This window comes from Dama dama, chromosome 1, assembly GCF_033118175.1.
Source record: "Dama dama isolate Ldn47 chromosome 1, ASM3311817v1, whole genome shotgun sequence".
In the NCBI taxonomy this organism is placed as follows: domain Eukaryota; kingdom Metazoa; phylum Chordata; class Mammalia; order Artiodactyla; family Cervidae; genus Dama; species Dama dama.
Window position 1 is genome coordinate 79,154,867 of NC_083681.1, and position 25,400 is coordinate 79,180,266.

Consider the following 25,400-nt stretch of genomic DNA (forward strand, 5'->3'; position numbering starts at 1 on the left):
AAGGCCCACTTGACTTCACATTCCAGGATGTCTGGCTCTAGGTGAGTGATCACACCATCATGATTATCTGGGTCATGAAGATATTTTTTGTACAGTTCTTCTGTGTATTCTTGCCACCTCTTCTTAATATCTTCTGCTTCTGTTAGGTCCATACCTTTTCTGTCCTTTATTGAAAATCTAGAGTTCTACAAATAAGAATTTTATGAAGTAAAAGATAATTGGGAAATTATAATCAACATGTTACATTAGTTTTGATTATGTCATGTTGTTCTTTGAATTTTATTATATTTACACTTTGTTTCCAAAATGCTTATTTACTACTCTAATGCATGTGAGCTAAGTCACTTCTCTTCAACACTAAGGACTGTAGCCCACCAGGCTCTTCTGTCCATGGGATTCAGTAGGCCAGACTACTAGAGTGGGTTGTTATTTCCTCCTCCAGGGGATCTTCACAGGCCAGAAACTGAACCCGTGTCTTGTGTCTCCTGCACTGGCCAGTGGATTCTTTACCACTAGTGTCACTTGGGAAGTCCACTCCTATAATATTGTCACAATTTAAATATAAAGGTTTCATTGTAAAAAATGCATCATTCCTTCCCTGATAGTTTCAGTCACAGAATAAGGAAGTATTTCTCTAAAAATAGTTTCTCTACCACAGCAGGCATAAATTCAGAGCATCACATTGGAAGGCCACAGCATTAGGCTCTTCACTGTGTGGCTTCTAAGGAAAAAAATTAGTTTCTCAGAACTTAGCATAGCAGCATTTAGTACTTGAACTCCTGTCCTTGGAGACATGCCGAGTAATCTGCCTTGGAAACTGGTCCACAGAGATGGCCAAAGTTTGCATTATCATCAGCCCCCAGAATATGCCGTACCCTGGAGTTATCAGGATGAGAGCCTTCACTTACATATATGTACACAGTTGATCCCTGATACTCATTTTAGACATAACTTCCTGGCGAATTTTATGCATGATCAGGAGTTGAACAAAACTTCATTTGATTTATTTTTGCCTCAGAATAAAACAAAATGAATGCACCAAAATTTTAAAAGAACTTATCTCAAAGGAAACAAATATTGCATCATAGGAATTTTCAACTGAAATGGTCTTCATGTGTTATTTGTGAGAAAAATTGGAGTTTAACATACTTCTAGAGAGAAAATATTGGAAGAAAGTGTTTTTTCACCAACTTTGGCTGAAAGTAAGTATCATTCTAAAATTTGGAAGGTTTTAGGTAGGATCCAATAAAACGAATTTTATCAGCAGGATATGCATGCAGGTATCTTTTAGACATTAAAAAGTGTCAGGATTTGTGGAAGGAGAAGTACAGAGTTGATATAATCAGGGTCTAAAAGTCATTAGCATTTTTTAGAGATATAATTTTGGAAGAAATTTGATTTTCAGTGGTCAAGTTAGAAAAATATCATATTTTTTGGAAATTAGTACTAACATGTGGTCTATCATTTTAATACACCCTATTAAAGTCCACTAAGTTTGGATACTTGTCATTAACATTAAATAGTATTTGAAATGAAAGGACAGAACATGGTACATTAAAACTATTCATTTATCATTCTTTATCATATAGCTAGCAGTTTACTTTTGGTTTTGTTGAAATTAATTATAAACAGGAGTATGGTATTATGGTGTGGTGTAGTGGTAAAGAATCTGCCTGCTATGCAGGAGACATGGTGCATACTATGCACCCAGACATTGATCTCTGAGTGGGGAAGATACACTGGAGGAGGATACAGCGATCCACTCCAATATTCTTACCTGGAAAATTCCATGGACAGAAGAACCTGGAGGGCTACAGTGCATGGGGTTTGCAAAGAGTCAGACATGACTGAGCATACACACACACATAGTATTATGGACATGCTCTCTGGAGTCAATCTATCAAGGTGGAATTGTGGATCCAAAATTTAGGAGTTCTAAATCTGTTAACTAAGTTATCTGTGCCCTTTGTCTCATCAGAAAAATATGGCTAATTATGGTATAAAAATCTCATGAAATGCATTAGTTAAGTGCCTTAACAGAAGCATTTAGGGCCATGTCAGGCTTATTCTAATTCTTCAATGTATTAGCTTTTGTTATAATATATCCAAATGTCAACTCACACCTATTTTTATATTTGGAAATCAAAATAAGTTTTTGTCTCTGCGTACACTATACACACCTTCTTATCATCACTTCATGGAAACACTAAATTAATATAAATAAGTGATGTCATTCATACATACACAAAGTAATTATTTTTTTTTAATTTTTGAAGTAATTCCTGCTGAATATCACCTTTGATTTCTCAACAGTTTGGAGCATTTGAACACTATGGGCAGAAGGAATATCACTCATGTGTCTGACTTCATCCTCATGGGACTGACAGACTCTGAAGAGATCCGGCTGGTCCTCTGCACCCTCTTTCTCCTGATATACCTGATCACTGTGCTGGGCAATGTGGGGATGATCCTGATAATCCGCCTGGACCCCCAGCTTCACACACCCATGTACTTTTTCCTCAGTCACTTGTCATTTCTTGACCTCAGTTACTCAAGTGTCATCACCCCTAAAACCTTAGACAACTTACTGAATTCCACCAAGAACATTTCATACCTGAACTGCTTCATCCAGATGAGTTGTTTTATATTCTTGGGTGGGACTGAATGTTTCCTTCTCTCCTCCATGGCCTATGATCGCTATGTAGCCATCTGCAACCCTCTGCATTACCCGCTTGTCATGTACACCAGACGCTGCTGCTCCCTAGTATTTGGATGTTATTTGATTGGCTTTATGGACTCTTTTGTTAATGGACTTTGCATGAGCAGATTGCATTTCTGCAAATCCAATATAATCTTTCACTTTTTCTGTGATCTATCCCCAATTTTAGCCTTGTCCTGCACTGACACACGTGACATAGAAATCATCATATCCACTTTTGCTGGCTCCAGCCTAGTGCTGTCTCTTATTACAATAGCAGTGTCCTATGTCTCCATCCTATCTACTATCCTGAAAATCACTTCCACTTCTAGTAAGCAAAAAGCTTTCTCTACTTGTGCATCACATCTTCTGGGGGTCACCGTCTTTTATGGCACTATGATTTTTACTTACTTAAAACCAAGTAAATCCTACTCCTTGGGAAAGGATCAAGTGGCTTCTGTATTTTATACTATTGTCATCCCCATGCTGAATCCCCTCATCTATAGTCTTCGAAACAAAGAGGTAAAAAATGCTCTCAGTAGAGTCATGCAGAAGATAAAGTGAAAGTCACTCAGTCATGTCAGATTCTTTGTGACCCCATGGACTATACGGTCCATGGAATTATCCAGGCCAGAACACTGGAGTGGGGAGCCTTTCCCTTCTGCAGGGAATCTTCCTAATTCAGAGATCGAACTCAGGTCTCCTGCATTTCAGGTGGATTCTTTACCAACTGAGCTATAAGGGAAGGCCAGGTAAAGTGTTTTGAACAATTAAAATAGCATTGAAGGTAAGTGTTCATGCTCACCAGTTTATTTTTTTTTTTCCTTATCTGTATTTTATTCTCTTGCTTTCTCTTTCTAGAAACAAACTGAACTATTTATTTATTTGCTTTTTTTTTTTTTTTAACAATTCTTTGTTTGATATAATATGATCTTGGGCATTTCCTGGCATTGTGGTCATGCTCAGTCGTGTTCGACCCTTTGTGACCCCATGGACCCTAGCCCACCAGACTCCTCTGTCCACAGAATATTCCAGGCAAGAATACAGAAAGGGGTTGTCATTTCCTACTCCAAGAGATCTTCCCAACCCAGGGATTGAACCATGCAACCTCTACATCTCTTGCATTGGCAACAACTTTTAACCTTGAGCCATGGGAAGCCCTTTTCCTGGAATATGCCTTCAGGAAATAATTTGCAATGCTGAAACATGCTAAATTCATGGTGTCCTTAAATTCATTTAAGGACAACTGATTTGCAGAATGATGAAGTATAGTTATTACCTTTTAAACAGTATCATACAAATTTGGAGAATTTTATTATAAAAAAAGGAACATTTTAGGAACAGTAATAATAGTTTTAGAAATTATTTCATGTACTTTGTGGAGAAGCAATATAACAGAGTGATTAGTAGCACTTGCTTTGGAACTATCCATTACAGGATTTCAGTTCTTGATCTGCAACCTTTGTAGCTCTGTAAGATTTGAAAAAATCATTGAAACTTTTGGACTCAAGTTTCCTCAACCTCACCAAGTAAGTAATAATTCCAGGTCTGTAGTGTTATTGTAGGTATTATATCACACAACTGATGTAAAGCATTTAAGGCCTTACAAAGAAATGCTAACTCTTGTCATTAGAATGTTCACATCCCTGCTTATTTTTAACTTACAATGTTTTATTTTTTCTTAAAGAATATTATTCTAATTTATAAATTACCTTTAGTTTATTTAAAAGACAAATACACAAACAACTAAGTAAATGCTCAACACTTCATGATTTCTTTAAAAAACTTGGAAAATATAAAATTAAAATTACAAAACAAGTTTTCAATATATGTTCTTCTGGGCATTCCTATTGGCTCAGTGGTAAAAAATTGGCCTGCCAATGAAGGAGATGCAGGCTCGATCCCTGATTTAGGGAGATCCTCCAGAGAAGGAAATGGTAACCCATTCCAGTATTCTTGCCTGGCAATCCCCACGGACAGAGGAGCCTGATGGGCGACAGTCCATGTGGTCACAAAGAGTCAGACACGACAGAGAAACTGAAGAGCAGCAATAATATCTTCTTCTGGGGGCTTCCCTGGCGGCTCAGTGGAAAACAATCCCCCTGTCAATGCAGGAGTTACCAGTTTGATCCCTGGTCCCAGAAGATTCCCAGGAGAAGGAAATTGCACTCACTCCAGTATTCTTGCTTGGAAATGCCCATGGATGGAAGAACCTGGAGGGCTAGAGCCCATGCGGTCACAAAGAGTCGGACACCATTTAGGGACTAACAACAACAACATATGCTCTAGATCGATAGTTATGTATGTACAGGGTATTACATTATATATATATCATATTTCTTTCATTTCCTATGAACTTTTCAGCAGCTTTCTTTGTACTCTTACAAGTTTACCATTAGTTATTCTTTTGTCATTGAAATCTAGGGTGAATGTGTTTTTGGCAAATGGGAAAAATCCAGACTCATTTTGCAATGCTTTGGACATGAAATGTGTACAACTTCATCAAGTTAAAAATCTGCATGCAGTGATATTTCCTCAGTACCTATCTGAAAATATTTAAAACCCCTAAATGTGTGTGATGTGCCAAAAAGCTTCAGAAAACTGCTTTTTTGTTGTTGTTGTTGTTGAAATTCTGTGCATTTTACAATAGCATTACCTTTCTCCTGATTTCTATGCTAATACGGCTGCTAAGTCACTTCAGTCGTGTTTGACTCTGTGCGACCCCATAGATGGCAGCCCACCAGGCTCCCCCGTCCCTGGGATTCTCCAGGCAAGAACGCTGGAGTGGGTTGCCATTTCCTTCTCCAATGCCTGAAAGTGAAAAGTGAAAGTGAAGTCACTCAGTCGTGTCCGATTTTTAGCGACCCCATGGACTGCAGCCCACCAGGCTCCTCCGTCCATGGGATTTTCCAGGCAACATTACTGGAGTGGGTTGCCATTGCCTTCTCCACCTGATTTCTATAAGTTTGTTATAATCATTAAAAATAAATTCTTGAATTAAAAGTTTCCTTCTGTTAATGGACTTACAGCTTGTTCCTATGTTCTGGCCTTTGTAAATAGTGTTGCAAGGAACATTTGGGTGCATGCATTTTTGAAATATAGTTTTTTACAGGTACATGCCTAGGAGTGGGGTTTCTTTGTCATACGATTGTTCTTTTTTGTGTTATAATCTTCATAGTAGCCCACTGCTCCACAGTGACCTTGTCCCCACTCCTTACCTTCATGAACTCACTCATTATTCTATCAATCATACTCACTTTGATTTGATCGCTGACATCCTGACTCTTCTGTTCACACTAATACTGATAGTTCTTGGAATTTTTCCATTTTCCCTTTCATTTAGAAATTTCCTATTCACAGAGAAATGCATGCTTTCTTTTCTATTCTATTCTTAATTAAAACATTCAAAAGTGTACCTATTCCCTTCCCCCTTGCATATTTCATTTATTTTCCATAGCAGTTATCTACATTTAACCTTTTATAATATTTTGCTAGTGTATTTTTGTTCTTGTCTGCTGCACCTCACTCACTATCTAAGTTTAATGAATGAAGATTCTTGTTTAGTTTGTTCAACATCATCTCCCCAGCACCTAGATCTAAACCTCAATGAATGTATCTTAAGGTTGTAATTTATAGAGGATGAAATTAAAGAACACAGCAAACAACTGGTCCATGATCACTCACTAGTGAAAGAACAAACTCACATTTGAACACTGATAGTCTAACTCCACTGTTAATATTTCTCATCATTGTCTGATTGGACATTTTCAACAAAATTGTACTGTGATTACCAGAACTTAAAAAATAAAATTCATTACTATATTAAAGAAAATATTACATAAAATACCAGGGGCCATTGAAAGGCTTATACGGCTGGCAGACATTCTTTAAAACATGCTAAATCCAGCCAGCATGGTTTGGACAATACCAGCTAAGTCTTCTCAAACATCCAGGCTCAGCCCTATTAACAGAAGGAAAATTCCATTAAGCAAAGAACAGTTTGCCCAATGATGATATTGTTCTAGGAAGAGAATCTGTAATAGTCAGAGTACAGGCTAGCCTGATATAAAAATGGGATTCAGAAAGACTGGCTCAGCAAAGGAAAAAGTATCCTTGGTTATAAACTTCCAGATTTTAACTGACTAGGGTATGTGGATGAGTCCTTTTCACAACATAATTCTAGATACTGGGCTTCCTTGGTGAATCAGTGGTAAGGAATCCTGCTGCCAATGCAGGAGCAGCAGATATGGTCCCTGGTCAGTAAGATCCCCTCAAGAAGGCCCAGTCTAGCATTCTTGCCTGGAAAATCCCATGGAGAGAGGAACCTGGTGGGCTACAGTACATATTACCAAAAAGAGTCTGATAGGATTTAGTGAATAAATGACAACAATCCTGCAAACTAAGTTTCTTCTATGTTGCTGATTATTGACCTCCCAAATGCTGTCTTCTTCTGCACTGTTGAACGATTGATTTTTTAAAAAATAATATTTGGTACATTTCATCACAAAGCCATCTGGTTTTGGTCTAATCTTCAGTATATAAAGTTAATTGAAAGCATAAATTCACTTAAGTGCATGCATGAAAACGTTCATAAGCACTATGAATGAAAGCCAAAGAACAGAAACAATTCAAATAACCATAAAGTGATTCATTGGAAGGACAGATGCTGAGGTGTTGCAGCTGAAGCTTCATTAAGTTGGTCACCTAATGAGAAGAGCTGACACATTGGAAAAGACTCTGATGCTGGGAAAGAGTGAAGGCAGGAGTAGAATGGGACGACAGAGAATGAGATGGTTGGATGGAATCATGGACTCAAGGGACATGAGTTTGAGCAAACTCCAAAAGTTAATGGAGGACAGAAAAGTGTGGCATGCTGCGCTCCATGGGATCACAAAGAGCTGAACATGACTTTGTGACTGAGCAACAACAAAATATTATTTACATGAGATGAAGGAAAAGAGACCATGGGAATTTTTTTTAATGAACAAATTCCATTAAATTAAAGTCAGGAAAATAGAAAAAAGGAAAAATATATAGACAAAGAAAGCAAGACATGTTTCAAAGATGTTCAAAGATGAACACCAAGCCAAATTAAGAAAACATATCACAAGGTACAAATAAGGTTTTTTTTCCTCTGAAAAGAAAAAAAAAAAAAAAAATTAAACCTCCTAATGAATGGATATAATGTATTCTAGGTTAATGAAAAATGATCAGTACTAAAGTATTTATTAAAGTCATTTTTGTTATTTATTAAATTAATTTTATACAATTTTAAGAAATAAATTTCTTTAAAATTTCTTTACATTCTTTCTTATCTAGCCATAAATATAATCTTTATTTCACACTTGTTTTAGTAAGACAAACATTTCATGGTTAGAATTGGTCTTCCTAACTTCATCAAATTTACAATAATTTATTACAACTCCTTTATACAAACCTACAAATCCGCTCCTGAAATTCTGGTGTATAAGTAGAGTTTTCTGTAAGACTTCCTTTCATGTCTACTTGACAACTGGTTTAATAATAAAGAATTAAATGGCAACCCACTCCAGTATTCTTGCCTGGAGAATCCCATGGACGGAGGAGCCTGGTAGGCTACAGTCCACAGGGTCACAAAGAGTCAGACACGACTGAGCGACTTCACTTTCACTTTCTTTAATGAAAGAGTCACAAGAATATTTTAATCTGACTTTCAATTTACCCCTTTTTAGAGTCTTTCTTTGTTTCTTCATCTTGGACAAATAATATTCAATAAAATTCTAAACATCTGAAGCAGACTTCACTAGAAAGAAGTTGGTTATGCGGTATCAGTCACACATAACACACGAAATTATGGGTTCTATGATAGGCTAGTATAATACTGGCCATACTATATTATGAAATTTAGAATTAAATGAGGGTGGATACTGCATCAGCAGTATTATAATAATTGTGTAAATCTAAAGGCACAGCGCTGGAGCGAGCGGCATGAGGAGACACCGCACGTCCAAGGGCAGAGGAGAAGCCCCAGCAAGATGGTGGCAGTGGCAATATCTCCCTAGAATCCAGCCACATTCCCGCCAGCGTCGCTCAGGTGCCTCAGAGGAACCTTGTGCGCACCGGGACCCAGAGACCCCGCAGAGACTGAGACAGTGAGGAAGGAACTCACAGGGCCTGGACTCCACCTCAGGCCTGTCCGTGCTGGTCGTGCGCGGCCGCCTCTCCAATGGACTCTGAGCTCTGTGCTTGGCGCCTGTGGGAATGACAATGGAAGGATAAGACCTGGGCAGGGGAATCTTGAAGGTCACATCCAGGTTACTCATTGCCTAAGAGAAAACAGACACTAATCACACCTGCCTCCGGACAGTATCTATCGGAATGTAACCACAGGCTTATTGATTATCAACTGTTTGAACACAAAACACGTGAATGATGGGGTTATTGTGATTGTATTTACCCTTCCTTTGTAAGCCTCAAGGGATTTGGGCTGGTGGGTTTGGACACGTACACATGGGGTATAAAAGATTTTCACAAATGCTGGTTGGGGCCCTTGGCTAAGAGGAGACTCTGCCTTGGGCCCGCTGGTGTAATAAACTGCAGTCCACTCTCTGCATTGCCCTTCTGAGTGAGTTTGTTTCCCAGAAAGCGTGGCTATAACAACAGAACTGTGTTTGAGCGTCTCATGAGCAGGTCCGGGTCAGCAGTGGCCTGCCGCAGGGACACGGCTCAGGGTGCAGCAGACCTGGGCATGACACAAGCCCTCTTGGAGGAGGTCGCCATTAACCTCACCACAGAGCTGCCAGAACTTACACAGGACTGGGAAACACACTCTTGGAGCACAAACAGAACCTTGGGCACCAGGACCCAGGAGAAAGGAGCAGTGACCCCACAGGAGGCTGACCCAGACTTGTCTGTGAGCGTCCTGGAGTCTCCAGCAGAGGCGTGGGTCGGCGGAGGCCTGCTGCAGGGTTGGGGGCACTGAGTGTGGCAGTACATGCATGGGGCCTTTTGAAGGAGGTCACCATTATCTTCATTACATCCACAGTAGTTTGGCCTCAGCCTCAGGTAAATACCAGTGTTCCCTTGTAGCTCAGCCGGTAAAGAATCTGCCTGCAGTGCAGGAGAAATGCTTTCAGTCACTGGGTCAGAAAGATCCCCTGGAGAAGGAAATGGCAATCCCATGGGGTCCCAAGAGTGGGACACAACTTAGCAAATAAACTACTACTACTACTAAATGGCTTCCCTGGTGGCTCAGATGGTAAAGTGTCTGCCTACAATGCAGGAGACCCGGGTTCGATCCCTGGATCGGGAAGATCCCTGGAGAAGGAAATGGCAACCCACTCCAGTATCATGCCTGGAGAATCCCATGGACGGAGGAGCCTGGTAGGCTACAGTCTCCGGGGAGGCAAAGAGTCAGACACAACTGAGCGATTTCACTTTCACTTTCACTACTACTAAATAGCAGGGAGGGAACACAGCCCCACCCATCAACAGCAAATCAGATTAAAGATTTACTGAGCACGGCCCCGCCCATCAGAACAGGACCGTTTCCCCCACAGTCAGTCTCTCCCATCAGGAAGCTTCCATAAGCCTCTTATCCTTCTCCATCAGAGGGCAGACAGACTGAAAATCACAATCACAGAAAACTAACCAATCTAATCACATAGACCACAGCCTTGTCTAAGTCAATGAAACTATGAGCCATGTTGTGAAGGGCCATGCAACACAGATGGGTCATGGTGGAGAGTTCTGACAAAATGTGGTCCACTGGAGAAAGGAATGGCAAACCACTTCAGTATTCTTGCCTTGAGAACCCCAAGAACAGTATGAAAAGGCAAAAAGATAGGGCACTAAAAGATGAACTCCCCAGGTCGGTGGGTAACCAATATGCGATTGGGGGTCAGTGGAGAAATAACTCCAGAAAGAATGAAGGGATGGAGCCAAAGCAAAAATGACACTCAGTTGTGGATGTGACTGGTGGTGGAAGCAAGGTCCGATGCTGTAAAGAGCAATATTGCATAGGAACCTGGAATGTTAAGTCCATGAATCAAGGCAAATTGGAAGTGGTCAACAGGAGATGGCAACAGTGAATGTCGACATTTTAAGAATCAGTGAACTAAAATGGACTGGAATGGATGAATTTAACTCAGATGACCATTATATACTACTGTGGGTTAGAATCCTTTAGAAGAAATGGAGTAGCCATCATAGTCAACAAAAGAGTCCGAAATGCAGTTCTTGGATGCAGTCTCAAAAACGGCAGAATAATCTCGGTTCATTGCCAAGGAAAACCATTCAATATCACGTTAACCCAAGTCTATGCTCCAACCAGTAACACTGAAGAAGCTGAAGTTAAACTGTTCTATGAAGACCTAAAATACCTCCTAGAACTAACACGCAAAAAATTGTCCTTTTCATTATAGGGGACTGAAATGCAAAAGTAGGAAGTCAAGAATCCCTGGCGTAACAGGCAAATTTGGCCTTGGAGTACAGAAGGAAGCAGGGCAAAGGCTAATACAGTTTTGCCAAGAGAACACACTGGTTATAGCAAATACCCTCTTCCAAAAACACAAGAGAAGACTCTACACATGGACATCACCAGATGGTCAACACTGAAATCATATTGATTATATTCTTTGCAGCTAAAGATGGAAAAGCTCTATACAGTCAGCAAAAATCAAGACCAGGAGCTGTCTGTGACTCAGATCATGAACTCCTTATTGTCAAATTCAGACTTAAATTGAAGAAAGTGGGGGAAACCGTTAGACCATTCAGCTATGACTTAAATCAAATCCATTATGATTATACAGTGGAAGTGGGAAATAGATTTAAGGGACTAGATCTGATAGAGAGTGCCTAGTGAACTATGGATGGAGGTTCATGACATTGTACAGGAGACAGGGAGTAAGACCATCCCCAAGGGGGAAAAAATGCAATAAGCAAAAAGGCTATCTGAGGAGGCCTTACAAATAGCTGTGAAAAGAAGAGAAACCAAAAGCAAAGGAGAGAAGGAAAGATACCCATTTAAATGCAGAGTTCCAACTAATAGCAAGGAGAGATAAGAAAGCCTTGCTCAGAGAACAATGCAAAAAAAAAAAAAAAAGAGGAAAAAAATAGAATGGGAAAGACTAGAGATCTCTTCAAGAAAATTAGAGACACCAAGGGAACATTTCATGCAAAGATGGGCTTAATAAAGGACAGAAATGGTATGGACCTAACAGAAGCAGAAGAGATTAAGAAAAAGTGGCAATAATACACAGAGATCTTCACGACCCAGATTATCATAATGGTGTGATCACTCACCTGGATCCAGACATCCTGAAATGTGAAGTCAAGTGGGCCTTAGGAAGCAGCACTACAAGCAAAGCCAGTGGAGGTGATGGAATTCCAGTTGAGCTATTGCAAATCCTAAAAGATGATGCTGTGAAAGTGCTGCACTCAATAAGTTGGCAAATTTGGAAAACTCAGCAGTGGCCACAGGACTGGAAAAGGTCACATTTCATTCCTATTTCAAAGAAAATGTCAAAGAATGCTCAAAGTATTGTACAATTGCACTCACTTCACACATTAGTAAAGTAATGTTAAAAATTCTACAAGCCAGGCTTCAACATGAAGCCTCTGAAATTCCAGATGTTGAAGCTAGTTTTGAAAAAGGCAGAGGAACCAGAGATCAAATTGCCAATATCCGTTTGATTGTCTAAAAAGCAAGAGATTTCAAGAAATACATGTATTTCTGCTTTATTGACTATTTCAAAGCCTTTGATTGTATGGATCACCACAAGCTCCAGAAACTCCTGTAAGAGATGGGAATACCAGACCACTTGACCTGCCCCTTCAGAAATCTTTATGCAGGTGAGGAAGCAACAGAACTGGACATGGAACAACAGACTGGTTCAAAATAGTATAAGGAGTACATCAAGGCTGTATATTGTCACCATGCTTATTTGAATTATATGCAGAGTACATCATGAGAAATTCTGGACTGGAGGAAGCACAAGCTGGAATCAAGATTGCCAGAAGAAATATCAATAACCTCAGATATGCAGATGACACCACCCTTATGGCAGAAAGTGAAGAATTAAAGAGCCTCTTGATGAAAGTGAATGAGGAGAAAGAAAAAGTTGGTTTATAACTCAACATTCAGAAAACTAAGATAATGGCATTTTGTCCCATCACTTCATGGCCAATAGATGGGGAAACAATGGAAATAGTGACAGACTTTCTTTTTTGAGGCTCCAAATCATTGAAAATTGTAACTGGAGCCATGAAATTAAAAGACACTTGCTCCTTGGAAGAAAAGTTATGACCAAACTAGACAACATATTAAAAATCAGAGACATTACTTTGTCAACAAAGTTCCGTCTAGTAAAAGGTATGGTTTTTCCAGTGGTCATGTATGGGGGTGAGAGTTGGACTACAAAGAAAGCTGAGCACCAAAGAATTGATGCTTTTGACCTGTGGTGTTGGAGAAGACTCTTGAGAGTCCCTTGGACAGCACAGAGATCCAACCAGTCCATCCTAAAATAAATCAGTCCCGAATATTCACTGGAAGGACTGTTGCTGAAGCTGAAACTCCAATACTTTGGCCACCTGATGCTATGAACTGACTCACTGGAAAAGACCCTGATGCTGGGAAAGATTAAAGGCAAGAGGAGAAGGGGACGACAGAGGACGAGATGGTTTGATGGCATCACTCACTCAATGGACATGCGTTTGAGTGAACTCCAGGAATTGTTGATGTTTAGGGAGGCCTGGCCTGCTGCAGTCCATGGGGTCACCAAGAGTCGGACACAACTGAGTGACTGAATGTAACTGAAGCCAGAGAAGTTATCTAATCATCTCATCCTTTCCCACCCTATTCTCCTTTTGCCTCAGCCTTTCCCAGCATCAGGGTCTTTTCCAATGAGTCATTTTTTCACATTAGGTGGCCAAAGTATTGAAGCTTGACTTTCAGCATCGGTCATTTTAATAAATATTCAGGGTAGATTTCTTTGTGACCTCATGGATTGTATGGACCATGGAATTCTCCAGGCCAGAATACTATAGTGCGTATGTTTTCCCTTCTCCAGGGGATCATCCGAACCCAGGGATGGAACCCAGGTCTCCCACATTGCAGGCAGAGTCTTTACCAGGTGAGTCATGAAGGAAGTCCAGGAATACTGGCACAGGTAGCCTATCCCTTCTCCAATGTATCTTCCTGACCCAGGAATCGAACTGAGGTCTCCTCCATTGTAGGTGGATTCTTTACCAGCTGAGATATCAGGGAAGTCCACCTTCCCATTATGAGCCAAGGGTCTTCTGATGCAACAAATCATACATTTGGGTGTGCATACTAGCACCCTGCCAGAAAGGAGAAGGGTTATTTATGAGATTGAGTCTCAACAACCCTTGAAGTCTTTAATGTATGTAGAGAGGTATAGACATATATGGTGTGTATATATAATGTATAAAATGTAAACAATTTTCTCTAAACTCTATTTATAGTTGGTCCTAAAAGACGATGCTGTGAAAGTGCTGCACTCAATATGTCAGCAATTTGGAAATCTCAGCAGTGGCCACAGGACTGGAAAAGGTCAGTTTTCACTTCAATCCCAAAGAAAGGCAATGCCAAAGAATGCTCAAACTACTGCACAATTGCACTCATCTCACACGCTAGTAAAGTAATGCTCAAAATTCTCCAAGCCAGGCTTCAGCAATACGTGAATGGTGAACTTCCAAATGTTCAAGCTGGTTTTAAAGAAAAGGTAGAGCAACAAGAGATCAAATTGCCAATATCAAAACCTTTGCCTACATGGATCACAATACACTGTGGAAACTTCTGAAAGAGATGGGGATACCGGACCACCTGACCTGCCTATTGAGAAACCTATATGCAGGTCAGGAAGCAACAGTTAGAACTGGACATGGAACAACAGATTGGTTCCAAATAGGAAAAGGAGTACGTCAAGGCTGTATATTGTCACCCTGCTTATTTAACTTATATGCAGAGTACATCATGAGAAACACTGGGCTGGAGGAAGCACGAGCTGGAATCAAGATTGCTGTGAGAAATATCAATAATGTCAGATATGCAGATGACACCACCCTTATGGCAGAAAGTGAAGAACTAAGGAGCCTCTTGATGAAAGTGAAAGAAGAGAGTGAAAAAGTTGGCTTAAAGCTCAACCTTCAGAAAACTAAGATCATGGCATCCAGTCCCATCACTTCATGGGAAATAGATGGGGAAACAGTGGAAACAGTGGCTGACTCTATTTTTTCAGGGCTCCAAAATCACTGCAGATGGTGATTGCAGCCATGAAATTAAAAAACACTTACTCCTTGGAAGGAGTAAGTGACCAACCTGGACAGCATATTAGAAAGCAGAGACATTACTTTGTTAACAAAGGTCCATTTAGTCAAGGCTATGGTTTTCCCAGGGGTCATGTGTGGATGTGAGAGTTGGACTATAAAGAAAGCTGAGCATAGAAGAATTGATGCTTTTGACCTGTGGTGTTGGAGAATACCCTTGAGAGTCCCTTGGACTGCAAGGAGGTCCAACCAGTCCATCCTAATGGAGATCAGTCCTGGGTTTTCATTGGAAGGACTGATATTGAAGCTGAAACTCCAATAATTTTTCCACCTGATGAAAAGGGCTGACTTATCTGAAAAGACCCTCATGCTGGGGAAGACTGAAGGCGGGAGGAGAAGGGGACGACAAAGGATGAGATGGTTGGATGGCATCACCGACTCGATCGAGATGAGTTTGGGTAGACTCCAGGAGTTGGTTTTGGACAGGAAGCCTGGCGTGCTGTGGTTCGTGGTGTCACAAAGTGTTGAACACGACTGAGCGTCTGAACTGAACTGACTTGACCTTAAACATACTATCAATAAATATTACCACCTACTGTCAATATAATTTTTGGAGTTTGAAACTGGACCTAATCTATTTCTATAATTTGATGGTAATAAGAAAATATTTTGATAATGAAATAAAGATATATGATATTGAACCAAGCTGGAAAAGTCATGCCCATATACCTGGATGGAATATATTGTGTGAGATCACATGGAGGTTCTTCATAGGGGTTCCAGAATGGAGAAGTAACTTCATAATGTGTGCTAAAGATTTTCTATAATTAATGTGAGCTTACATCAATCTACCGAATCACAAGATTATAGCTATAACAACAGGGTGTGAAACAAATCACAGAGTGAATGACAACTGCAATATACTTACATCAGCGTATATTTAATATGGATTAGTTTAAAGGTAGTGATCAGCATATAAATGACATGAACTATATTTGTAAAATGTTATTTTGATGGACTCAGTGCAGTCACTCAGTCGTGTCTGACTCTTTGTAACCCCATGAACAGCAGCACTCCAGGCTTCTCTGTCAGTCACCAACTGCCGAAGTCCACCCAAACCCACATCCATTGAATCAGTGATGCCATCCAACCATCTCATCCTCTGTCGTCCCCTTCTCATCCTGCCCTCAATCTTTCCCAGCATCAGGGTCTTTTCAGATGAGTCATCTCTTCGCATGTGGTGGCCAAAGTATTGGAGTTTCAGATTCAGTATCAGTTCTTCCAATGAACACCCAGGACTGATCTCCTTTAGGATGGACTGGTTGGATCTCCTTGGAGTCCAACAGACTCTCAAGAGTCTTCTCCAACACCACAGTTCAAAAGTATCAATTCTTTGGCACTCAGCTTTCTTTATAGTCCAACTCTCACATCCATACATGACCCCTGGGAAAATCATAGCCTTGACTAGATGGACCTTTGTTGACAATGTAATGTCTCTGCTTTTTAATATGCTGTCTAGGTTGGTCATAACTTTTCTTCCAAGAAGTAAGTGTCTTAATTTCATGTTGCAATCACCATCTGCAATGATTTTGGAGCCCAAAAATAAAGTCATCCACTATTTCCCCATCTATTTCCCATGAAGTGACGGGACTGGATGCCAGATCTTAGTTTTCTGAATGTTGAGCTTTAAACCAACTTTTTCACTCTCTTCTTTCACTTTCATCAAGAGGCTCTTTAATTCTTCACTTTCTGCCATAAGGGTGGTGTCACCTGCATATCTGAGATTATTGATATTTCTCCCGGCAATCTTGATTCCAGCTCGTGGTGCCTCCAGCCCAACATTTCTCATGATGTACACAGCATGTAAGTTAAATAAGCAGGGTGACAATATACAGCCTTGACGTACTCCTTTTCCTATTTGAAACCAGTCTGTTGTTCCATGTCCAGTTCTAACTGCTGCTTCCTAAACTGCATAAAGGTTTCTCAAGAAGCAGTTTAGGTGGTCTCGTATTCCCATCTCTTTCAGAATTTTCAACAGTTTATTGTGATCCACACAGTCAAAGGCTTTGGCATAGTCAATAAAGCAGAAATTGATGTATTTCTGGTACTCTCTTACTTTTTTGATGATCCAACGGATGTTGGCAATTTGATCTCTGGTTCCCCTGCCTTTTCTAAAACCAGCTTGAACATCTGGAAGTTCACAGTTCACATATTGCTGAAGCCTAGCTTGGAGAATTTTGAGCATTTCTTTACTCAAATTGTACTGAGTACAATTGCGCGGTAGTTTGAGCATTCTTTGGCATTGCCTTTCTTTCGGATTGGAATGAAAACTGACCTTTTCCAGTCCTGTGGCCACTGCTGAGTTTTCCAAATTTGCTGACATATTGAGTGCAGCACTTTCACAGCATCATTTTTCAGGATTTGAAATAGCTCAACTGGAATTCTGTCACCTCCACTAGCTTTGTTTGTAGTGCTGCTTCCTAATGCCCACTTGACTTCGAATTCCAGGAAGTCTGGCTCTAGGTGAGTGATCACACCATTGTGATTATCTGGGTCATGAAGATCTTTTTTGTACAGTTCTTCTGTGTATTCTTGCCACCTTTTCTTAATATCTTCTGCTTCTGTTAGATCCATACCATTTCTGCCCTTTGTCAAGCCCATCTTTGCATGAAATGTCCCCTTGGTATATCTAATTTTCTTGAAGAGATCTCTAGTCTTTCCCATTCTATTATTTTCCTCCATCTCTTTGCACTGATCATAGAGAAAGGCTTTCTTATCTCTCCTCGCTATTCTTTGGAACTCTGCATTCAAATGGGTATATCTTTCATTTTCTCCTTTGCTTTTCACTCCTCTTCTTTTCACAGCTATTGTAAGGCCTCCTCAGATAGCCTTTTGCTTTTTTGCATTTCTTTTCCATGAGGACGGTCTTAATCCCTGTCTCCTATACAATGTCATGAACCTCTGTCCATAGTTCATCAGGCTCTCTGTCTATCAGATCTAGTCCCTTAAATCTATTTCTCACTTCCATTTTATAGTCATAAGGGATTTGATTTAGGTCATACCTGAATAGTCTAGTGGTTTACCCTACTTTCTTAAATTTAAGTCTGAATTTGACAATAAGTAGTTCATGATCTGAGCCACAGTCAACTCCCAGTCTTGTTCTTGATGGACTAGTAATGTTTTATTCTAGGATACACAGACACTAGTAACCGAAATGGAGCATTTTCTTCTTTAGTTGCTTAGCATCAAGATATCAACATTTAATCTTTGTAGCTTTATTCAGTACTAAAAATACACTATGGTTATACACCAACTTCTCTCAACAATTTTTTCATTGCCTCTTTTACATCTTTATTCCTTAAACTGTAGATGATAGGATTCAGCATGGGAATGATAATGGTGTAAAATGTTGACACGATCATGTCATGGTTTGAATCATAGCTGGAAGTTGGCCTCATATATGTGAAGAGGATAGTTCCATGATAAATACTCACTCCAGTTAGGAGAGCCACATGTAGAAAAGACTTTCCTTCTCCCTTCAGCAGAACGCATCCTCAGAATGGCCAACAGAATGAAACCATAGGAGATCAGGACACTCAGGACAGTGACTATCTCAATAGAGCCCACTAAATAGAAGAGCGGAAGCTGGTTTGTGTGAGTGTCAGAGCAAGAAATAGCGAGGAGGGGAGGGATGTCACAGAAGACATGCTTGATTTCATTGGAGGCACAGAAGGAGAGGCTGAAAGTAGCCACGGTGTGTACAGAAGCATGCAAGACGCCACCAACATAGGAAGCAATGGTGAGTGGCACATAGACCCTGGGCGCCATGCTGACTGAATACCGGAGGGGGGTGTAGATGGCCACAGAGCGATCACACGCCGTTGCAGCCAAGAGAAAGCATTCTGTGGTCCCAAAAGTAACAAAGAGAAGCATTTGTACTGCACATCCAAGGTAGGAAATGGTTTTATTCTCTGACAGGAAATTAATCAACATTTTTGGAGTGACCACTGAAGAATAGCAGGCATCCAGGAATGATAAGACACTGAGAAAATAGTACATTGGGTTTTGGATCCGGGAATCCACAACGACCAACATAACCAGTCCCAAATTTCCTACCAGTGTAAAAAGATAGATTGTCAGAAAAAGTAAAAATAGGTAGACTTGCACCTCTAAATCATCCGTAAAGCCTATCAGTATAAACATGTTTAATTCAGTTACAGTTTTCATCTGGATTCAGTATGAATTTAAATCTGATGGGAGCTGTACCATTTTAGCTTTTCTCTACAGGTTCTAAAGGCAGTATTTTGTGAAAATAGAGTCCACCTGACTATATCTTCCTATGTGTTTCTTATCAGGATCTAATGATTTCCTTTGTAATCATGGAATGGTCAGTGATGAAGATCTTGGATTCAAATGGATACATTTTGCAGTTAATAAAAGAAGTTATTACATTCAATTGTTGACTAGATTCATCATGTTAAAAATATCATGTCAATTTAAGCGGTTTATTTTCCAGTCTATTTTTTGTTATATTCTTTACTACCTGTGTTCATATTACATAGCTTTAAAATAAACAAGTATAAATAACTATAGGACTATTCCAATCATGAAATATTATAGTGGAAAGCACACAATTAAATACTAGCTTTGCTATAAGGTGCATGAAGTGTCTTTTTATGTTCACAAATGTAAAAATGGAAGTAATCACACAAGGTTGAGTTTGATTTCAATAAGAAAACAATGTAAAATTATTTAATATTAAATGTTCCCAGATAAGTAAGAAATGACATAAATGAAACTTTTGTGCAGAGCTGTTTGTTTAAACAAAATCATTTTATATCCTTTTTTTCTGGCAATTATATTGTCCCATTCGTTTCCATTCAAGAATAGTGGTAAACTGAACAGCGGACAGTATTTTGGAGATTATATAGCCATTTTGCAAAGAATAACAATATGAATGCTAATTTTTTTTCTAAAAATAGGTGTCATTAAGGTGTTCATGTTGGCCTCTGCAGTTTATCATACTGTTACTGATTTTCAAATTTTATTTTAGTAGCAATGTGAGGTATTTCTATAGTCATATACTATCATCTCTGCAAAGTTCTTGGATATATTTTTGAGATATATTTCTGTCAAAAACAAATCTTTTAATATATTATAGTTATTTATGGGGTTTCTAAAATATTTGTGAAATTAATGTCACCTGATCATAGACAAAAAATAGTTTTTTAGAAATTTTTTGCTAAGATAATAAAATCACCCTATTTGCCACAAAATTGTGTTTGATTTATTTTTTTCCCCTGTATCACACTGTTTCTCATTTGGTTGTATATGAATAGAGGGAAGTACATATACAAATAGAGGGAAATACATATATATGTGTACACTTTGTATACATATGTACAAAAATATACATATATATATATTTCTAAAGTTAAAGAGTCAATCACATTTGAACTGAAATTTTAGTTAATTACTGAAACACAATTAATTACTGGATTCATCACATTCAATCAGTTCAGTTCAGTTGCTCAGTCATGTCTGACTCTTTGTGTCTGCATGGACTGCAGCATGCTAGGCCTCCCTGTTCATCACATTAAAGGGCAGATTTTTGGCAAGTTAACTTTTTTTTTTTAATTAGTTGGAGGCTAATTACTTCACAACATTTCAGTAGGTTTTGTCATACAATGACATGAATCAGCCATGGAGTTACATGTATTCCCCATCCCGATCCCCCCTCCCACCTCCCTCTTTTATTTTTCCTTCAGCATGTTGTAATTAAGAAGCATCATAAAGTAATGGAAAATCTGCCATATACAGGGTAAGGCTGAATTCAATGACTTATAAGAAAATTATACTTATGATGTTAAACATACTACATTTTAATTGCATTTAGATGCCACACATCAAGAAGAGAATAAATAAAAATCTTTAACTTGCTGTTAGAAGAAAACCACGTCTTTATTTTCCCAGAAACGTTTCCATGGATCCATTTAGAGGCTATTTCTAATGCAAAGAATAAATAGATTGATAAGTTTAAGTTTAAAGACTTGCCTGGTGGCTCAGTGGTAAATAATCTGCCAACCAATGCAGGAGACACAAGTTTGATCCCTGGGTCTGCAAGATCCCCTGGAGAAGAAAATAGCAACCCATTTCCATATTCTTGCCTGGGATATTCCATGGACAGAAAAGCCTGGCAGACTACAGTTCATGGGGTTGCAAAAGAGCTGGACACGAATTAGGAACTAAACAACAAAGACGTGTGAGTTTACAACACCAAAAAATGTTCATTTGATTCTTAGAAAAGTCTAGAGTAAAAAAAAATTATAATAAGTTCTGATTTCTGTATAAACCCATACAACCTACATAATAATTATAAGAACACAAAGAGACAAAAATAATAAAGTATCATTAAGTTTGAATTGTTATATTAAGAAAATTGTTGCTCTTCAGTCACTGAGTGTTATCTGACTCTACTACCCCATGGACTGCAGCATGGCAGGCCTCCCTGCCACAGTTCAAAAGCATCAACTCAGCCCTCAGGGTTTCCTTCCTAGCTCAGATGGTAAAGAATCTGCCTGCAGTGCAGGAGACCCGGGTTCGATCCCTGGGTCGGGAAGATCCCCTGCAGAAGAATATGGCAACCCACTCCACTATCCCTGCCTGGAAAATCCCATGGACAGAGGAACCTGGTGGGCTGCAGTCCAGGGAGTCGGAAAGAGTCAGGCGTGACTGAGCGACTAACAGTAATAGCCTTCTTTATGGACTAAATCTTTCATCCCTACATAACTACTGGAAAGACCGCAGCTTTGACTCTATGAAGCTTTCTCCGCAAAGTGATGTCTCTGCTTTTTAATACGCTGTCTGAGTTTGTCATTGCCTTTGTTCCAAGAAGCAGACGTCTTCTAATTTCATGGCTGCAGTCACCATCCACAATGATTTTGGAGCCCAAGAAGAGAAAATCTGTCACTGCTTCCATTTTTTCCCCTTCTATTTGCCATGAAGTGATGGGACTGGATGCCATGATCTAATTTTTTTTAATGTGGAGTTTTAAGCCATCATAATAAAACTGTTTATAGAACATCAATTAATATACAAATATGTATTAATAAATTTGGGTGCCTCATCAAAATTACATTACTTTTTAAAATTTGTGTTCTCTTTTTCTCTCCAAACATATCTCTTTCTTTCTTTCTTTTCCTATTTCTTTCTCTCTCAAATCCATGAACTATATATAGAAATATTTACTATAGAGAGTAAGATTAAAAAAAAAAAAACAGGAATAAAGCAGATAGAATAAGCACAGAGAAAACAGGTACAGATATGCAAGCAAATTTTGAAGACTGCACCAGCATGTGGTCCTCTAATGAAGCCATCACAAGATATGTGTTCATGGATATGTACAGGAGAAATTTCAGTGACACTGCAATTCAAGATTTGCTTAACTGATATGCTTATAATAAGACAATCATGAGAAATTGAGAACTTTATTGGGAGTTAAAACCCTATACTAAAATCTCAGATTTAGTGCTTACTGACATCATAAACTTGGGAGTTATTTCTGAACCACCAGAAAAAAAAAAAAAGACAGAAAGAAAAACTAATTGACCATAATTTTCAGGAATATCTTGTTCTACTACCTGAATATGGTGTCATAGGAGGGAACATTTTTTAATCAGCTGCATTAAAATATGTTTTATTAGGTAAAATATTAAGCATTTGTGAATGATGCATATAAACTAAACATAACTTCCAAGCTTTATTTAACTCCAATAAAGTGAAAAAGTTTAAATCAAATTGAAAAATAACAGCATTTAGCTAGGTCCCAGACAGAAACAAAAAGCTTATTTTAAAAATAATACACATATTTGCTATATGGCACTAGATAGATATCAAAATACTATTCTATTCAAATTAAACCCAGTACCTACCAATATTCTATGTTATAAGAAACTGCATTAAATGCATTAAATTGCATTTCACTCACTGAAATCTGTCTGTTCTGAAATTAGAATGGTGAATCATCTCCTCTAAAAACTAGCCCTTCCATAAATGTCCTTTGAAAATTACCGGTGTGCTTAAAATTAGAATTTATAAATGGCATTCTGTGAGCCAGTCTAAAAAAACAAAAGCATATAAAAAGCTTGGCTTATGAACTTTTTAAGCTCAGAAAAAGAAAAGGTAAGAATTAGTATTGCTTTTCAAAATAAAAAATATAGAATGTTAAAAAGAAAATGTGGCATGTCAATTTAAAATAATGATGTATTTATTTAAATTTGCCTGTTCCTCTGGCCAGTATAAATTTATAACAATCTTTGATGTCTCTGTTCTTACCTGCAGAGCTAAAAGATGAGTTTATTAAAGAAGGTATGCTTTATTCAAAATTATGTCCCATTAGAGAATTTATTTATTTCATTAAAGGGCACTGGAGTTGTGACAGAGAAAAAGTATGATGTTTAACTACTATGTCCAGTTTTTCAAACAGGCTTTTTTGTTAAGTGATATTGGAAAAAATTAGAACTGGTTGTGTTTATGTCTTACTATTTCACTTTAATGGATGGGGACTAGAAATTGTAATTTTTTAGCAAAATATAATGAATCTAAAAGATGAAAACAAAATGTTTCCCAACACTCATGATAAAAAATGTAAAGTACTAGGTGTCCATGGAAGCAGTGTTACTGACAGTAAGCTCAGCAGGAAGGAGAGTGAGGAGGGCGGCTACTGTGTAAGACTGAGTGGCTACTAGGGGGTTAGGAACTGTCTGCATATTACATAATGTAATCTACATAGCAACCTGCAAGCTATATAATTCAGCATCATCTTATATTAATAGATGAGAACACCAAGGCTCCACTAGACATATAACTTGACCAGGCTCATGCAGTTCCTAGGAGAACCAGGACTGAAGCCTAGATTTCTCTGACTTCAGAATCTATACTATTTCTACATGATTGCATTGAAATTTCATTATGACTTGGCATAATTCAAGACATTTTACAACCTAGAAACTGTATGAGATAGAAACTTTGAATAGTTTAATTCTCTTTTTTTAAGCAATTAAGTTTATTAAGCCAAGAAGTTAAAACACACACACACACATACAAGTGACTTCTAGATCAATTAACTAGCTATAAAATAACATTTAAAATTAGTTTGTATTCTTCTGTCCAAAATTTGTGATTCCAAAGTGTCATATACCAAATGGTTGCTTAATAGTTAATTTTTCTTCATTTAATAATTTTCTTAAAATTTAAATGTAACCCCTTAATTGTTCTGCCCCTATACAGAACATTATTTTTCATCAAGGAAATTAATGAAAATTTCTAATTTACAATTCTATTGACCAAAATATATATGGAATCCTTTTTATTTTCTTTGCTATGTTTCCTGAAAGGAGTATATTAGATTTTTAATAAAACTTTGATTTAACTCAAATCTTCTGTCTTGAATACAAATATTAAGACACTTATTCCAGTCTCAAATTCAAAGGTATATTTTCTAAAATGTATTGCAAGTTACGAAAACACTTTCCTCTTACCTGTGGAAATGAACTCTTCACTCAAGATACTCTGTGAATATTATGTATTTATATTCTTATACTCCACCATCGTCTCAAGTTCTTCTTAAAGTCTACAGTGAAGTCTCTAGAGGTCCTCTATTTTCTGGTACAGAAGTTTCAAGATGAACTTTTCTCTTATAAACAAGTGGATGTTTCTGGATAATGAACTACCTGATGAGAGTGATTACATCAGCATACTTTAATTTAAAAAATCCCTCAGTGGAAAAAAAAACCTACTACTATAGGACTATTCTAAGCTTTGATCCTAAATAGCTATATGCTATTAAGTTGATCCCCTGGAGAAGGAAATGGTAACCCACTGCAGAATTCTCGCCTGGGAAATCCCATGGACAGAGGAGCCTGACATGCTACCATCCATGGAGTCACAAAAGAATTGGACAACACTTAAGACTAAATGACAATAACAAACGAGGCTGATAATCACAATTCTGCAAAATCCACTTGTCTCTTTCTGGAAATAAAGCCTTTCTAATTTTCTCTAATCCCTTCTCTAAAACATGAAGATAATGAAATCATAACATATGACAAAATTTATAATTCTCCGTTGTTGTTCAGTGGCCAGGTCATGTCTGAGATTCTTTGTGACCACGTGGACTGCAGCACGTCAGGCCTCCCCGTCCCTCAACATCTCCCAAAGTTTTCCCAAGTTCATGCCCACTGCACTGGTGATGCCATCCAAACATCTCATTCTGACACTCTCTTCTGCCTTCAATCTTTCCCACGTCAGGGACTTTTCCAATGAGTTGGCTGAACCAAAATACTGGAGCATCAACTTCAGTATCAGTCCTTCCAACGAGTACTCAGAGTTGATTTCCCTTAAGACTGACTGGTTTGATCTCCCTCAGGAGAATTCT

The 25,400-nt window shown here is 38.5% G+C and overlaps 1 protein-coding gene and 1 pseudogene across 1 annotated transcript; one reads left to right on the forward strand and one right to left on the reverse strand.

The window, feature by feature from the left end:
- Nucleotides 1-2,332: 2,332 nt before the first annotated feature.
- Nucleotides 2,333-3,262, forward strand: LOC133069547 (olfactory receptor 8H1-like). Its single transcript, XM_061161196.1, has one exon. The coding sequence runs from the start codon at nt 2,333-2,335 to the stop codon at nt 3,260-3,262; it is 930 nt and encodes a 309-aa protein (XP_061017179.1).
- A 12,961-nt stretch (nt 3,263-16,223) lies between these two features.
- On the reverse strand, nt 16,224-19,282 carry LOC133056279 (olfactory receptor 5T17-like; annotated as a pseudogene).
- Between the last annotated feature and the right edge of the window lie 6,118 nt (nt 19,283-25,400).

Excerpts from the sequence above, each read along its gene's own strand:
- LOC133069547 (XM_061161196.1), top strand. The coding sequence starts at position 2,333 with ATGGGCAGAAGGAATATCACTCATGTGTCTGACTTCATCCTCATGGGA.